General features: G+C 33.0%; 1 protein-coding gene across 1 annotated transcript; it reads left to right on the forward strand.

Annotated features, from left to right (window-relative positions):
* Positions 1-3,584: 3,584 nt before the first annotated feature.
* Positions 3,585-16,595, forward strand: LOC141293473 (EGF domain-specific O-linked N-acetylglucosamine transferase-like). Its single transcript, XM_073825509.1, has 13 exons — positions 3,585-3,933; positions 4,162-4,262; positions 7,185-7,293; positions 7,516-7,610; positions 7,756-7,860; positions 9,360-9,466; positions 9,553-9,656; positions 13,087-13,179; positions 13,267-13,338; positions 13,628-13,714; positions 16,017-16,085; positions 16,293-16,354; positions 16,433-16,595. Exons 1-13 carry the CDS (start codon positions 3,736-3,738, stop codon positions 16,593-16,595), a joined length of 1,365 nt encoding a protein of 454 aa, XP_073681610.1. The 5' UTR covers positions 3,585-3,735.
* The last annotated feature ends 949 nt before the right edge of the window (positions 16,596-17,544 follow it).

Here is a 17,544-nt window from a genome sequence, read left to right on the forward strand (position 1 = left end):
ATTTGAAAAATTCACAAAATTCTAACCTTTCATTGAAGTAAAATGATGGAAAATGGGGGGATAGCTCATTATGAAAGAAATGTTTTTCTCTAGTTCACGTTGGCCACAATTATTGGCACCCCTAAATATTTGTCTAAGTAAAATATCTCTAAATTATATTCCCATTAATATTAAATTTTTTTTAGCACACCAGGGTGGCTAGGAGTATACAATTGTCCAGTCATGACTTTCTGTTCCACAGGATTATAAATATGAGGAACACAAAAGCCAAATTCCTTTAATCATCCATCACAAGAAGTAAAACCAAAGAATGTAGTTCTGATGTGCAGAACAAGTTTGTTGAGCTTCACAAAATAGAACATGGCTGTAAGAAAAGAGCTAAAACATTGAAAATCCCACCATCAGGGCAATAATTAAGAAGTTCCAATCAACTAAAGATGTCACAAATCTGCCTAGAAGAGGACATGTGTCTATATCATCCTAATGCATGATAAGAAAGAGAGGTTGAGTGTCCAAAGACTCTCCAAGGATCACAGTTGGAAATTTCAGAGAATTGTTGAGTCTTGGGGTCAGAAAGCCTAAAATAAAATGATCAAACAGCCTCTACATTACCACATGTTGTTCCAGAGGGTTTCAAGAAAAAATCCTCCTGGCTCATCCAAAAACAAACTCCAGCATATTCACTTGTCAGACATGATTGAAAACTTCAAACAGGACAGGCTTCTATGGTCAGATGAAACTAAAAATGAGCTTTTTGGCAGCTAACCCTCCAGATGGTTTTGGTGCAGACAGGGATAAAAAAGTACCCCATGCCCACGGTTAAAAATACTGCTGTGCTGGGTCTTTAATGTCGTGGACCTATTTTTCTGCCGGAGGTCCTGGACATCTTTTTTTAGATACACGGCTTCATGGATTCTATCAGATACCAGCAGATAAAAAATCAAAACCTGACTGCCTCTGTTAGAAATCTGCCGTGGTTGCATCTTCCAGCAGGACGATGATCTAAAACAAACATCAAAATCAACAAAAATTGTGTCACTGAGCACAGAATAAAGCTTCTACCATGGCCTTCCCAGTTCCCTGACCTGAACCCTGTATAGAAACTGAAGAGAAGAAGCACCAGCATGAAGCTGGGAAGAGAGAGATTCTGGAGAATCTAGAGAGATTCTGTTTGAAGGAATGGCCTCTGATCTCTGGTCAGGTGTTCTCCAAACTCATTAGACATTGTTGGAGAAAACTCAGAACTGTTATCTTGGGAAAATGATGTTGCTATAATTGGGTGCCAATGAGAGTGGCCAACGTGAACTAGAGAAAAACATTTATTTCATAATGAGATTTCACCCCTAGGTTCTATTGTTTTACTTCAATGACAGGTTAGAATTTTGTGAATTCTTTTAATGAAAGATCAAAAGGATAAATTATGCAGATTATGCTGACGTCTTACAGACATCTGCCAGACGTTTGTACATAGCAGATGCTTTCTAGATTAAGAGATCTTTAACAGACATCTTGCAGACGATAAATATCGGTGGCTGATACATCAGTGCATTCCTAATATATATATATATATATATATATATATACTATATATTTTTTTTTTGTAAATTATTACAAAAATGTCTCACATTTTCATGTCACTACTGAAAAAAGTGTATGTTTTAGTCCATTGGCTGAGACTGATTTTAACTACACCTCTACATTTATGATCAGGAAATATTAATCACTCTCTCTCATAGTTACATGGTGATTTGATAGTTCCCATCATTTTAAGGTAAATGTGTTCAAAAGTCTGAAAAATCTGTGTGTAACTTAAAGGGGTCATTGGATGCAAAACTAACTTTTACATGTTGTTTGAACATTAATGTGTGTTGGCAGTTTGTGAACACAACCACCCTACAATGATAAAAAAAAAAAAATTTAATCTTTAAAAGTAATATCCCCTTTTTAAAATCAGGTCATTCTCAGCTTCTTGTCGGTGTGACGACACACAGTTGATTGACATGAGCGTCTTACATTAGACCCGCCCTCACCGAGCTGAAACAGTCCGACTCCAATCGCCATTGTGTCGACTCAGGTGCAGGGGAAGACTCTAATTGAGCGATTGAGGTGTTCTGTTGTTGGATGTAATAATGAACATAGCAGTCAACATTTAATCCCGACATCTGAGCCGCTGAAGAGGCAGAGGATAACGTTACTTTAGTTTTTAAAAGGAAAGCGCCGATCCCGATCTACATCTGCATCTATGTTCCTGTGAATCATTCGTGATGCAGCTTCCCCCACAGCAGAAGTGAGTCTAAGGGTTTTTTATGCATCTTTGCAAATGGCCTTTCTTAATAATGTGCTTGTTGGCAAGTTTCGTCAATAAATGTGGCTAAATGTGGCTAAAGTAAACATTACGGCTTGTAATCCCACATCAGAGAGGGGAGGGATGAGCAGAGCTCATTTGCAGTTAAAGGGACCATGCAAAAAAATTAGTCGATATTTTTGGAAGCAGAGCTGATTTGGCTTTTGGTGTTTTGGTGTTTTTTTTACACTACTATTGAGAATTTTTAACCAAAGTATATTATAGACTTTTCATTAAGACCCTAAAGAATCATATGAACTTGTGGAAAATGGGCATCCAATGACCCCTTTAAAGAATTTCACTACTGAACACCACTTGTCTATAATTAAACACGCTTTTTGGGGAGTTTTTCCGTAACATTTAGTTATCATATGTGTACAACTGTTTAGGTCTGTGCTAGCTAACCATTTGTGCTGATTAGCATTTTTGAGCTATGTTAAAAAAGTATCTAAAATTGTCATTACTGAAACAGTCACGACCAAAATGTCATCATTGTTTTGGTAATTTTAGTACAGTTAATTTTTTTTCTTGGTAGTGTTTTAATATGATGTGGTCGCTACCATAACATTAATGTCACAACCGAAACATGAGATGTTTTTTCAAAAATAAAAGTATACAGAATTATCAACTAAGATGTTATGATGAATCCTTAACTTTGAAATCAGTATGATCAACATTTTGCCTTTTATAAAGAAAAAATGGATTCAAAATACAACAAATCTCATAAATCGCACTTGAAATACTATTAAAAATGTAATTGTTATTTATTTACCTGTGAAAAAACGGTAATAAAATAGTAAAATATATTTACAATGTAGATGTAAGCAAAATCTTAATAGGTCAATATAACCCTTCTTAATAAACTATATATTACTGAGTTTCTGTAGTGAGATTTTTTTTTTCTGAAAGTACAATATGAGAATTAACTGCACAATTACTAGAAATGTGTACCTTAAATATTATACAATTTGCAGACATACAACAAAAAGACATTCTCAACTCTAACTTTGGACTAGTTCTGTAGAATGGCCCACATATGGCTGTAATTCCCACGGTCCTTGTGCATCAGCTATGAGCAGAATGTGTACTTGTTTTTCTATTAATTTCCCTTAATCCTGGCCTTATTGCTTAAACAATTGAAGGAAAAAGGTCACTAATATTTCCTGTGGTAGGAGTTCCACATGGAGCAAGATCCGTTCATTTGCAGGTTCCCACACTATGGTTACTTTCAGAGCTTTGGTGTTTGTCCTCCCCTGTAAACCATTCGTTTTCTTTCTCTAAACACTCTTGTGCTCTCTCTGTCTTGCCGTCTCTCTTTCTCTCTGTCTTTCTCATAAATGATTGTAGGTGCTGAGAGCCAGTGTGGTTCCTTCCATGTGGCTTGAGGGACTATGCTGCTGCTGGTAGCTCTGTGCCTGCTCTGCACTTATAAAACCATCTCCGCCACAGACAGCGGGCAGGACAGCAGCCACACGCCACAGCTGGACTACAGCGGCCTGGCACTGCCTCAGCAGCATATTCCTTTCTTTTTACACAACAACAAAGGACTAGCCAAACTTTGCAAGGAGGACCTGCTTTGCCCTTTTAAAGTAAGCTATTTCTCTTGTTTCTGATGGAATGTCTGCTGAAGTTGGTTTAAAAATGAATGAGATATTTTCCAAGGATATTGTCATACATCAACTATAATGGTTTTCAGACAGGGAGGCTGTGTTTTTGACCTCTATTGCTTTATTACTAACATTTAGTATTGTGCATATGCTGTAGATGATAACAAACGTGATGTTCTCTTAGTTTTGTGTGTCTCTGTTGGCTGGCAGGATGCTCTGCTGCTCAAGAAGGCCTGCTGGGGCTATGAAAAGAGCTGCGCCCCTGAGCACAGGTTTAGCTATCCTGTCTGCACCAGTCTTGACTCGGGATGGTACGTCTTTCTTTGATGACCTATTTGAAGACGTTAAATATGTGCAATTTATATTTTTATACTTTCTTTGTGTTTACTTCACTGTCTAATTTCCCATGTTCTTTCTATAAGTATGTATATACAGTGCCCTCCACTAATATTGGCACCCTTTGTAAATATGAGTAAAGGTGGCTGTGAAAATAAATCTGAAACATTTATCCTTCTGATCTTCATTCAAAAACTTTTTTAGATTTAAATTAAAAATTGTAAAGTAAAACAATGGGAAATGGGGGGAAAATCTCATTATAAATAAAATGTTATTCTCTAGTTCACGTTATATGTACAGTTGAAGTCAAAAGTTTAAATACACCTTGCAGAATCTCCAAAATGTTAATTATTTTACCAAAATAAGAGGGATGATACAAAATGCATGTTATTTTTATTTAGCACTAACCTGAATAAGATATTTAACATAAAAGATGTTTACATATAGTCCACAATAGAAAATAATAGTTGAATTTATAAAAAGACCCTGTGATATTTTGTTTGTCCTGAACAGTTTAACTGCCTGCTGTTCTTTAGAAAAATCCTTCAGGTCCCACAAATTCTTTGGTTTTTTAGTATTTTTGTGTATTTGAACCCTTTCCAACAATGACTGTATGATTTTGAGATTCATCTTTTCACACTGAGAACAACTGAAGGACTCATATGCAACTATTACAGAAGGTTCAAACACTCACTGATGCTTCAGAAGGAACAATTATGCATTAAGAGCCAGGGGGTAAAAACTTCTTGAACTTGAAGGTCAGGGTAAATTGAACTTATTTTGTCTTCTGGGAAACATGTGAGTATCTTCTGTAGCTTCTGAAGGGCAGTACTAAATGAAAAAAAAAATGATATTTTGGCAAATTAAGAAAAATGTATCTTTATTCTGTTCAAAAGTTTACATCCCTGGGTTTTAAAGCGTTGTGTTTCCCTCAGTTGTAAATTCAACTCTTGTGGACTATATGTAAACGTCTTTTATGTGAAATATCTTATTCAGGTCAGTACTAAATAAAAAATAACATGCATTTTGTATCATCCCTCTTATTTTGGTCAAATAATTAACATTTTGCCGATTCTGTAAGTTGTATGTAAACTTTTGACTTCAACTGTATATGTAGGGTGGTAAAAAACAAACTGTCATCATTTACTCACCCTCAAAGCACTTTTCGAAGTTGGTTGCCAATAATCACTGTCAATTTTTATTATATGGAAAAGTGCAGCATTAATATTTTACAGAATATCTTCTTTTGTGGATGACAAACAGTTGTAATCACTTAAAGTTTATAAACAATGGCAGAAATTATAATTTGGCGTGAGTATCAGGCAATATTTGCAGATATACACCATTGCTCAAAAGTTTGGAGTTGGTACGATTAAAAAAAATCTATTATGCTTATAAAAGCTGCATTTTTTAATTAAAAATACAGTGAAATATTTTAATAATATTTTTAAAATAACAGTTTTTTTTTTCTAATATATTTAAATATGTAATGTAATCCTGTGATGGCAAAGCTGAATTTTCAGTAGCATCTTTAGTGTCACATGACCTTCTTTAGTGTCACATGATCTTTCAGAAATGATTTTAATATGCTAATTTGGTGCTCAACATTTCTTCTTATTATCAATGTTGAAAACAGTAGGTCTGGGTAAAAATATTAATTTCTCGATTTTAATCGTTTCCCTTTTTTAACGAAGCAATGTTGATTCCTAAATCCCAGGAATCGATTAGTGTAGCCTGTTTTCAGTTAATGAATGAACATTGTAGCACGCTTCCCATCCAGCAAATCGCAGTAAGCTTTGTTCTTTGTTACTTTTGATATCTCAGAGTTCAATTTCTGTCCATTTTATTACAATATTCAAATGATAAATGCTGTTTTGGCATTTGTGGGTTGAGAGGTCGCTGTAGTGCCTCAGATCAATATAAGCGGCGGGTAATTTGATCATTTCTTCCGCTTCAATACCAGTTATAGCACAAAATAAACATGAATGAAAATCCAAAGGTTTGTTAAAAAAAAAAAAGAGTACAACTTACCGAAATCCATATTTTGTCTCATGCGATCACTCAATCAGTGTTTCAACCGCGGTAAGATGTCAATATAACAGCTCGTAAACAATATGTCAAGTAACGTCACATTTACCTCAGAAAAAAACTAATATATTTTGTGACCATAAAGTCGTTATTTAGCTAGAATTCTAGAGAGATATACATTTATGCACCATATAACATATTTATTATATTTTGAAGAAATCTGTCAAGTTTTTATGACAGCCACCATTTAAATATTTATATTTTAAAAACGAATTGGAATAGTAATAATTATTTAATTGTAACTTTATTATTATAAAACCTTCATTGAGTGTAATTTAAGCATTTCTATACAAATCAGTTAATTTTAACCTTCGATATTATAGTAATGTAGTACCAACTGACTCTAATGTCTATTTTACAGCATGAGATTTTTTCCTTGAGAAAATTTGGCATGTACTGATATATATACAAAATAATCAATACTCAGTCAAATCGAATTGGAAATTCGAAATGCAAGCTTGTGTCAACCCAGTCCTAGAAAACAGTTTTTTAATACTTTTGTTCAAAACTTTATTGTGAAGTGTTTACCCAGTTATGTTTATATGTATGTTTTTTTTTCAGAGGAGGTATTTTACTGCTGCCACTGTTTGAAGCTTTAACTATAGTTCCCTAAACTTTTATGTTGTCTGCCGCTTATACAAGCTAACACAATTTTGAACATTTGAGCACAGCCTATTCTTCCACTCTATCTCTCAAGCGCTTCGAGGACTGATAACAAAGTTTATCTTAGGACTTCACTTTCAATTCAGAGATGACTTGAATGTCTTTTGCTACTCCAAATTGTAGTACTGTTTGTCTTGTTTCTTTAGGGCAAACTCTATTCAGGCTGCTCAGGAGCTGTTCTGGAAGCAGGCAGATTTTGGTTACGTGAGGGAGCGTCTCAGTGAGATGCAGACCTTGTGCAAACCATCAAGTCCTGTGAGTATCTTATTCTACATCGTCTTCCCCAGTGCTCTTTGTTCACCTCATTTGCTCTGTTTTTTACCATGATAAAGCTGAAGTTTTTGACCCACCTCCAGAGCTTTGAACCAATGAGCACTGAGCTCAAGACACAAGGGCTGTTTTAAATTTTACTGCTTCAACATGTCTAAACAATACTGGGAACATACATGCAAATACAAGTTTAAAACATTTTTTAAGGGTGATTCCTCGTTGAAGTGCACCAGTCATATGCGGTTCTGCAGAGCCATAAACCTGTACCTGGACCTAAGGAGTCCCCGCAGAGGTCATGAGAGGTTAGTGACCCCCTCTAGGGTTGTTGGAGGTCAAGGAAAATGCAGAACTTGTTGTTTTCGGTTTGGCAAAACTGTGAGAACATCCTGTCTAAATGAGCTGTCTTTCTTTCGTTCTCTCAATGTCTCTTCCTCTATGTCACTGCAGGTATAAAGAGGATTTCCTGGAACAGGGTGAGATCGGTGGGCACTGCAGCCTTAATAGTAAAGCACTGGCTGCGGAAGGAATGCACAAGAGTCCTCTGCAGTCTTGGTAAATAACTCATGTCCAAATAAAAAAGTGGATGTTTTTGTGTTAATATTTTTAGTATTTTAATTCTGCAAGATGCATTAAATTGCTTAAAGTGACTATAAAATATATATTATAATTATTTTATAATTATAACATTTTTATATTAAAAAAAACTATTTAAAAATTGAGGTCAATTAATACAATTTTAATACAAAATTTAAAAATCAGGGTCAGTACGATTTTTACTTTTGTTTAGCAAGGATGCATTGAATTTCTTACATTTCTTTGCTGTTCTTTCAAGCGTTCTATTCATCAAAAAATCCTTAAAATTTGTATCATGGTTCCCACAAAAATTTTAAGCAGCACGACTTTTTTCAACATTAATAATAAGAAGAAATTTTCAGCGTATAAGCATGATTTCTGAAGGATCACTGAAAACTGAAGGAATGATGTTGAAAATTCACCTTTGCATCACAGGAATATATTTAAATCTAAGTTATACATGTTACAAAAATAATATAAGTTACAATTATTATAAATTGTAATAATATTCACAATTTTGCTGTATTTTTGAGCAAATAAAATGCAGGCTTGGTGAGCAAAAGAGACTTCTTTTAAAAACAAAAAAATGTACCGTCCTCAAACATTTGAACAATGTACACTGCCGTTCAAATGTTTCAGGTGCAATTTTTTAACGTTTTTTTTAATGTGTTTTCTGCTCATCAAGGCTGTATTTATTTGATTAAAATACAGAAAAAACTGTAATATTGTGAAATATTATTGCAATCAATTTAAAATAGTGGTTTTCTATTTTAATATTATATTATATTATATTATATTATATTATATTATATTATATTATATTATATTAGAATTTATTCCTGTGATGCAAAACTGAATTTTCAGCATCATTACTCCAGTCTTCAGTGTCACAGATTCTTCAGAAATCATTCTTGTATGCTGATTTATTATCAATGCTGGAAATAGTTGTGCTGCTTAATATTTCTTTGGAACCTGTGATACTTTTTTTTAAAAAGAGCAGCATTTATTCAAAATAGAAATCTTTGATAACAATATACACTGCCGTTAAAAATTTGCGGTCAGTGTTTTTTTTCTTTCTTTGTTTGTTTGAAAAAAATGAATATTCAGCAAGAACGTGTTAAATTGATAAATAATGATAGCACAGACTTGTATTTTTGAACAAATAAATAGATGAGCATAAAAGAATTCTTAAAAAAAAAACATTAAAAATCTTACTGATCCCAAACTTTTGAACAGCAGTGTATATGTGCTAATATTTCTTGATACTCACCTCAAAATATAATTTTTGTCATTATTAACTCACCTCAAGTTAAGACCCTTTTAAATCGATTTAATATGTTTTAAAGTGAGTAAATGATAACGATCATTAACTATCATAAATAAACTATCCTGCTTTTCAACGTAGTTATTTAAGTTTTAAGGTATAAAAACAGAGTTTTATGTATGTGACAAGAAATCGTCTTGCTTTCCTCTCTCAGGTTTGCTGAACTGCAGACATACTCAGAGCTTGACTTCCACCCCCTGGATGATGGCCATTGTGATGTTATAATCGACAGACCAACCGTCTTCATGAAGCTGGATGCAGGTCATATTTTAGTGGAATTTTTTTGTTTTGAGTTCAGAGTTTCTTGTTTAGTCTTCATGAAAACGTGTTTCACCTGTCTTTTCCAGGAGTGAACATGTACCATCATTTCTGTGACTTTGTCAACCTCTACATCTCTCAACACCTCAACAATTCCTTCAGCCGTGACATAAACATAGTCATGTGGGACACAGTAAGTATCGTTTCCTTTAAACACAAAAACTTTGTTTGCTTCTAATATGTGACCCTGGGCCACAAAACCAGTCAAAATTGACCTGATGTAAATCTAAATAAGCTAAATAAGCTGTATGGTTTGTTAGGATAGAACAATTTTTGGCCGAGATACTGTACAACTATTTGAAAAACTGGAATCTGAGGGTGAAAAAAAAAACAAAATATTGAGAAAATCGCCTTTAAATTGTCAATGCATGTTACTAATCAAAAATTAAGTTTTGATATATTTACGGTAAAATTTTTTACAAATGTACAAAATATCTTCATTGAACATCTTTACTGAATATCCTATTGATTTTGACCCATACAATGTATTATTGGCTATTGCTACAAATTTACCCGTGCTACTTAGGACTGGTTTTGTGATCCAGGGTCACATATGTCCTCCAGTAAATCAACCACGAGTGCTTGGAGAACATTTCTTCCAAACAGATGTTTCTCACATGTCAGGATTAGAAAACACTGTAATAGAAGTTTTGTTGTTCAAGCCGACTGCCGCAGTCTCAGGAGGTGTGCAGTTCCTAAAAGAGATAAAAGATAAAAAGGAAACAGTGGGCTGAAAATAAAGTGACTTACAAGGAAACCTTATCCTGCCTATTGTTCGCACGCTGGTATTTCAAGGGTGAGGAAGAGAAGGAAGAATGGAGGGGTGTGGAAAAAGAGAGAGACCTTTTTTAGTATGAAACAATGTAAATAAGACTGCCAAATAAAATCCACTTTATAATATTATTATATTTATATACTTGCTTGAAAATTAAAGGGTTAGTTCACCCAAAAAGGAAAATTCTGTCATTATTTACTCAGGCTCATGTTGTTTCAAACCCGTAAGACCTTCTTTCATCTTCGGAACACAAATTAAGATATTTTTGATGAAATCCGAGGGCTTTCTGAGCCATAGACAGCAACGCAACTGAACGTTCAAGGCCCAGAAAGGTACCAAGAACATCAACAAAGTAGTCCATGTGACAACAGTGGTTCAATCGTAATTTTATAAAGCTACGAGAATACTTTTTGTGTACAAAAAACAAAACAAAAATAATGACTTTATTCAACAATTTTTCTCCTCTGCGTCAGCAGATTAATGCAGAGAAGAATTGTTGAATAAAGTCGTTATTTTTGTTTTCTTTGCACACAAAAAGTATTCGCGTAGCTTTATAAAATTACGATTGAACCACTGTTGTCACATGGACTATTTTGTTGATGTTCTTGGTACCTTTCTGGGCCTTGAATGTGGTAGTACCCTTGCTGTCTATGGGAGAGTCGGAGACCTCTCAGATTTCATTAAAAATATCTTAATTTTTGTTCCGAAGATAAACGAAGGTCTTACGGGTTTGGAACAACTTGAGGGTGAGTAATTAATGACAGAATTTTCATTTTTGGGTGAACTAACCCTTTAAAAACAGTGTAAAGCAATACTGTGGTGACATATGTTGACAGGAAGGTGACATATCATGTCAATCTGAATTTTCCATGTTTAAGTGCTATAATTGGGTTCCCAGTGCATCTACCAACCCAGAAAATGTGAAAAAGGACAACCCAGTAACTTTGGTTTGGTAAGCCTTTTTCTGCAACATGCGTTAGATTTCGCTCCCCCCGTGATGCAGGAAGGTGATCTTCTTATAATATTACCGCCCCTTAATCTGCACTTTCCACCCATGGCGCCGCCATTTTGTTTTCGCAAGCGACAACTTTACCAGTTCTAACGCCATGTCAAACTTTGAGCAAAGCATGCTAACTGTTCTGTCGTTGGCTGCACAGACGAGCACAGAACACTATTTAGAGTCCCAGCCTCAGAGTAGAAAGAGAGCAGTGGATTTATTGATGTATTTACTGTATATTACACTCCTGCCACACTATCTAATGTAAACATGCAATTTCTTTCCCAGCTGTTTACCTTCACAGACAGTGTTTTTAACATAAACTTGTGTGTATTTGATTTAAGCGCAATAAGACATGAAAGAGAGTTTAGTTTAGTACTCACATTAGGGCTCCTCGATTTTGGCGATTATTTAAAACGACTATGACAGGGTCCAAAACTTTATATTAGTGATTAATTTAAAGATAGCAATACAGCAGAAAAAATATACACAAAAAACAGTGCTTTTTAAAATAAAAATAAAAATGCTTTTTTAATGCAAGTCTAAAGTAGTCTAACAGTACTACAGAAATTAAATGTAATTATTTGAATGTAAAAAAAAAGTGTCTTCACTGTAATAGTTAAACATGATTTGTTTCTTATTATTACACGGCTCTTTGGAATGCTTGATTCTGATTGGTCAGTTGAGACATTTGCAGGTTCGTTCTTTTCAAATAATCACTGCTCCAAAGTAATAACGCATAGCCGGTACTACTTGTATGTTTAAAATCCCTCCGTGCCAACAAAGATTACCGTTTGGCGCCATCTTGTGACAAACACTGGACAACCACAATTAACAATGGAAAATTTCGACATTAATCTATTTAAATTGTCTTACTAACGTACATAGTTTGAATGTTAGTCACGTGGTACTATATTGTTTCGCGGAAGGATAAAAATGTTAATTTAAAACAAATATGCCAATAAAAGGTTTCAAATTCATATTCATGTCCAGTTTTTTTCCTTATGTGGCAAGTAGCCGTGTAATAAGCGGGATAATGTACAGGCAGCCGGTAGTTATCGCGAAATAAGCCCCTTCAGTGTGATACAAGACCCTCCGCTTCGCGTCCTGATCACACTGGTCGGGGCTTATTTCTGCGATAACTACCGGCTGCCTGTACATTATCCCTTACTTAAAACTACCAAAGTCCTTCATTCAAGAGCAGTAAGTGATTTTCCTCTTTGTGTTTTTATGTTTTATTAATATTAAGCACAGAGACGGCAGAAGGAACATTTGTAGCCGCTTTAAGTACAACATGGATCCAATATACCGTTGCACATGTATTTTCATTATCAGCTGTCAATGGTCATTTAAGACAAAACTGACAAGGGTTTACATGAATAATCACCAAGCGCCTCATTTTGGTATGGTATGGGGCGGACTGGGGCGCATTAATCGTTTCATCTCAATTACTGTATTTTCATGATTGTTTGTAGCAGAAGTCGAAACCAAATTTCAATTAATTGCACAGCCCTAACTCACATGCCGTGTGAGCCACTTAGAAGTTAAACTAATATGGTTTAAAATGCATAATTTCAGCGCGATAGACATGATAATCAAAACCAAACAGGTTTTTTGTCAGAGTATCCAAGGTATGAGCTGTGAAGGCACAGCCTTGTTCTGGAAAAGGGGGCGGGGAGCAACAGCTCATTTGCATTTAAAGAGGCATGCATGAAAACAGCGTGTTTCTGCTTCCACTCAAACTAAATTATATAATAAATGATTAATTTATTTTGTTGTTTTATCTTGTAGAGTGTCTATGGATATGGAGACCTGTTTAGTGAAATGTGGCGGGCTTTTACCGATTCTGACATCATTCACCTTAAAAACTTTGACTCCAAAAGGGTAAAGTACATTTACTCTGTATCACTTAACATTGCTTTTTTAGCATCTGAGTGTTTTTGTGCTTATTTAAAAGTGTGTTGTTCACAGGTGTGTTTCAGAGACGCGTTTTTCTCACTCCTTCCTAGAATGCGATACGGCCTTTTCTACAATACCCCTCTTGTATGTATCCTATGCCTCAGTTGCTCTCAACTGTTTCTAGTTTCCCCATTTAGCATTTGTTCATCTCATCATGTTCATCTGCTCTCATCTGTCTGTGTTAATGCGTCTCTGTGTGATGCCGGCGGATGCCGTATGTGTGATATAGAATATTTGCCTTGTGTGAGACTGAACTCATCTGGTGCTGTCGCTCAAATCATCCTTATATTAATGATTGTGTGCCTCTGCCCTCTGTGCAAATGACATATAGAAAAGATTTAACTGGCAGATTTGTGTGTGTGTAATTTGATAGATCTCTGACTGCCACAGTGAGGGGCTGTTCAAGGCATTTTCCCAGCATGTCCTTTATCGACTTGGTGTCCCACAAGATGGACCGAAGGTAAACATGCTTGAATCCACACACATGAATGTACAAATACAGATCAGAACTGGATCCCTGTGTTCTCATAGTACAGTAGCATAGAAAAAGTGTCATACTGAATGAAAATACTAAAATATATTGTTATAAAATATATTGCACAATTTATACTCTATATTAACTGGAAATTGTCATGCTCATAAACTCACTTATCTGGTCTTCTCGACATAAACAAACACATAGATCACACAACACACAACATTATAGTTATATTTTATAATTTTTCAACGTATATAAAAAAATATCATTTTAAATAAAGAATTATTAAATCAAAATGTATTATTATTACTAATAATTATTAATTAAACTTATATTATTTACTTTATTTAAAAAATTAGATTTATTTATTTTATATTAGATTCATTTAGCCTTATCAATTTAAATAAATAATTATTAAATTATAATTTCATGTTATATTATTTATTTTTTATTTAAATATAAAATTGATTTGAACTCTTATACTTTTAAATAAATATGAATTAAATTATAATATAATATTATTTATTATTCCATTTTAAATATTAATTTTAAAATATTGCACTTTGAAATATTTTATCATTATATTATATTATATTATATTATATTATATTATATTATATTATATTATATTATATTATATTATATTATAATTTCATAAGCACAGATTTGACAAACTTTTGAGTAGGTGGATTTACAATAATAATTATAAGTCATATGTATATTATAGTTTAGTTTTATATTATGTACTATATATTATATTTTTTTATTCCATTTTTAATATTAAAGTTAATTATTACACTTTGATTTTTTTAAATTATATTATGTTATGCTATGTTGTTATATTATATATATATATATATATATAATATATATATTTTATATTATATTATTATTTTATTAGCATAGATTCGTACCATTTTTGCAACAGATTTTTTGAGATTTTGCAATAATAATTATTAGTCATATATATTACAGTTTAGTTAAGATTAATTTATTTTATATTACATTCATTTAGTCTTATCAATTTAAATAAATAATTATTAAATTACAATTTTGTTATAGTATTTACTTTTTATTTAAATATTAAATTGATTTAAGCATACTTTAAAATAAATAATAATTAAATTATAATTGTTCATTATTAATATTAGATTAATTGTATTTCTTATAAATATAAATAATTATTTTTAGTTATTTTAAAAATTAGATTAATATATTATATATTTAATTAATTTTGTCTTATCAATTTAAATAAATAATTATTTAATTATAAGTTTATTTTATATTATTTATTTTTTATTTAAATATTAAATTGATTTTAACTCGTATACTTCTAAATAAATAATGATTAAATATATTTTTGCATTATTTATAGTATACTAATTGTATTACTTATGAATTTAAATAATCACATTATATATTCTATTATGTATTATTCCATTTTAAATATTGTAATTATTACACTTTTCAATCATTTATATTATATTGTATTATATTATAATACATTTTTATAAGCATATATTCATAAGTCTTTGCCTAGATTTTAAAGTAGGTGGATTTACAATAATAATTACTAGTTATATGTATAATATAGTTTAGTTATATATTGTGTACTATTGAGTTATTTAAAAAAACTAGATTAATGTATTTTATATTAGATTAATTTAATTTTTTTTATAAAATTTTATTATATTATATTATTTATTTTTATTTATATCTTTAAATAAATAAAAAATAAAATTGTGCATTATTTATATTAGACTAATTGTATTTCTTATAAATGTAAATAATTATTACATTATATATTATGTTATTTATTAAACTTTTAAATACTTATGTCATATATATATATATATATATATATATTATAGTTTAGTTATATGGTATATACTATATATTATATTATTTATTATTCTATTTTAAATATTAATTTTAATTATTACATTAATCTAAAAACGTTATTATATTATATTATATTATATTAATTATATTATATTATATTATAAGCATAGATTTAGCCACAGATATACCATTTGCCACTAGATGGCGCTGTTGGACAATTTATCTTTCACATTGTCTTTTTGCTCGTCAATAAGGTCCATATATTATGTCCATTTGCTTTCTCTTTTCCCACCTAAATAAAGGTTTAATCAATACAATCTGAATTTTTATTTTTAACTGGATTATAGATATTTCAAAATATATACAGCCTGTACATTCATATCAAGATACAAATGTGTGTTGAAATATGAATGAAATCTGCAATGTCCTTCTGCTCTGTCAGGAGGGCCAAGTCCGTGTCACTCTTTTGGCAAGAAGCACTGAGTACCGTAGGATAATAAACCAGCAGGAGGTGAGTCCTCGCTCTCTCTCTTTGCTCATCATTGATTTATCACTTTGCTTCCTTAACTGCCCATTTAAACTCTTATTTGCTGGAGACCCCTGCTTGGTAAAAAGCCTCGATTTACTTGGCCTCTGTCCACATGAGTGTGAGGTCTCGTTAATCACCCTCTGAATCCCCGCTGTGTGTGTGTGTGTGTGTGTGTGTGTGTGTGTGCAGCTTATAAATGCCCTGAAGACTGTGCCTTTATTTGAGGTCAAGCTGGTGGATTACAAATACAAGTGAGTGATTCAGTTTATGTCGGTTTTAAATGTATCGATTTCTCGATGGCTGAGTTTGGTGCTTATGTGTATTCGTAGAGAGATGCCGTTTCTGGAACAAATCCGCGTCACACACAACTCTGATATCTTCATTGGGATGCATGGAGCCGGACTGACCCACCTCCTCTTTCTTCCTGACTGGGCCGTCATATTTGAATTGTACGTGGCTTTTGTATCTCTCTTCTGTATGACTGTACGATAGAGCTGTTAGTCTGAGGAATGCAAATACTTTTACACTTTTTCAAGTTTATGAGGCACTTAAAAACCCTCAGAGTTTAAATAAACAGTTATTGGCGACAGTTTACGGTGTTTAAATAATGTTTATACCATTTGCTGAAGTGGCACTTTGAAGATGTTTGGATTAACACTAAAACTAAACTAAAAAGGTTATACTGAGGTTAGAAAAAATATATAGAAAGCATAAACTTAAACATCTTGCGTTGTAGATGACAAATGTGAGAAGCATTAGTGTAGACATTAGCGTGGTAGATGGCAGTCTTAAAGGAACACTCCACTTTTTTTGGAAATAGGCTCATTCTCCGACTCCCCCCCGAGTTAATAAGTTGAGTTTTACCGTTTTGAAATCCATTCAGCCGTTCTCCTGTTCTGACCATATCACTTTTAGCATAGCTTAGCATAGATCATTGAATCCTATGAGACCAATAGCATCACGTTCAAAAATATCCAATGAGTTTCCATATTTGTTGTATTTAAAACTTGACTCTTCTGTAGTTATATCGTGTACTAAGACCGGCGGAAATGCAAAGCTGCGAGTTTCTAGGCCGATAAGATTAGGAACTACACTCCCATTCCGGCGTAATAGTCAAAGAAGTTTGCTGCCGTAATATGGCCGAAGCAGGCGGAGTATTATCAGAAATGAGTTCCCAGCTAGTTTAGCATTTGCACATGTGCTGCGTGGTATTACTGCTCCTGCTTCGGCCATATTACGGCAACAAACTTCCTTGACTATTACGCCGGAATGGGAGTGTAGTTCCTAATCTTATCGGCCTAGAAAATTGAAGCTTTGGATTTCCACCGGTCTTAGTACACGATATAACTACAGAAGAGTCAAGTTTTAAATAGGACAAATATGGAAACTCGTTGGTCATTTTTGAACGTGATGCTATTGGTCTAATAGGATTCAATGATCT

This window comes from Garra rufa, chromosome 20, assembly GCF_049309525.1.
Source record: "Garra rufa chromosome 20, GarRuf1.0, whole genome shotgun sequence".
Taxonomy (NCBI): Eukaryota; Metazoa; Chordata; class Actinopteri; order Cypriniformes; family Cyprinidae; genus Garra; species Garra rufa.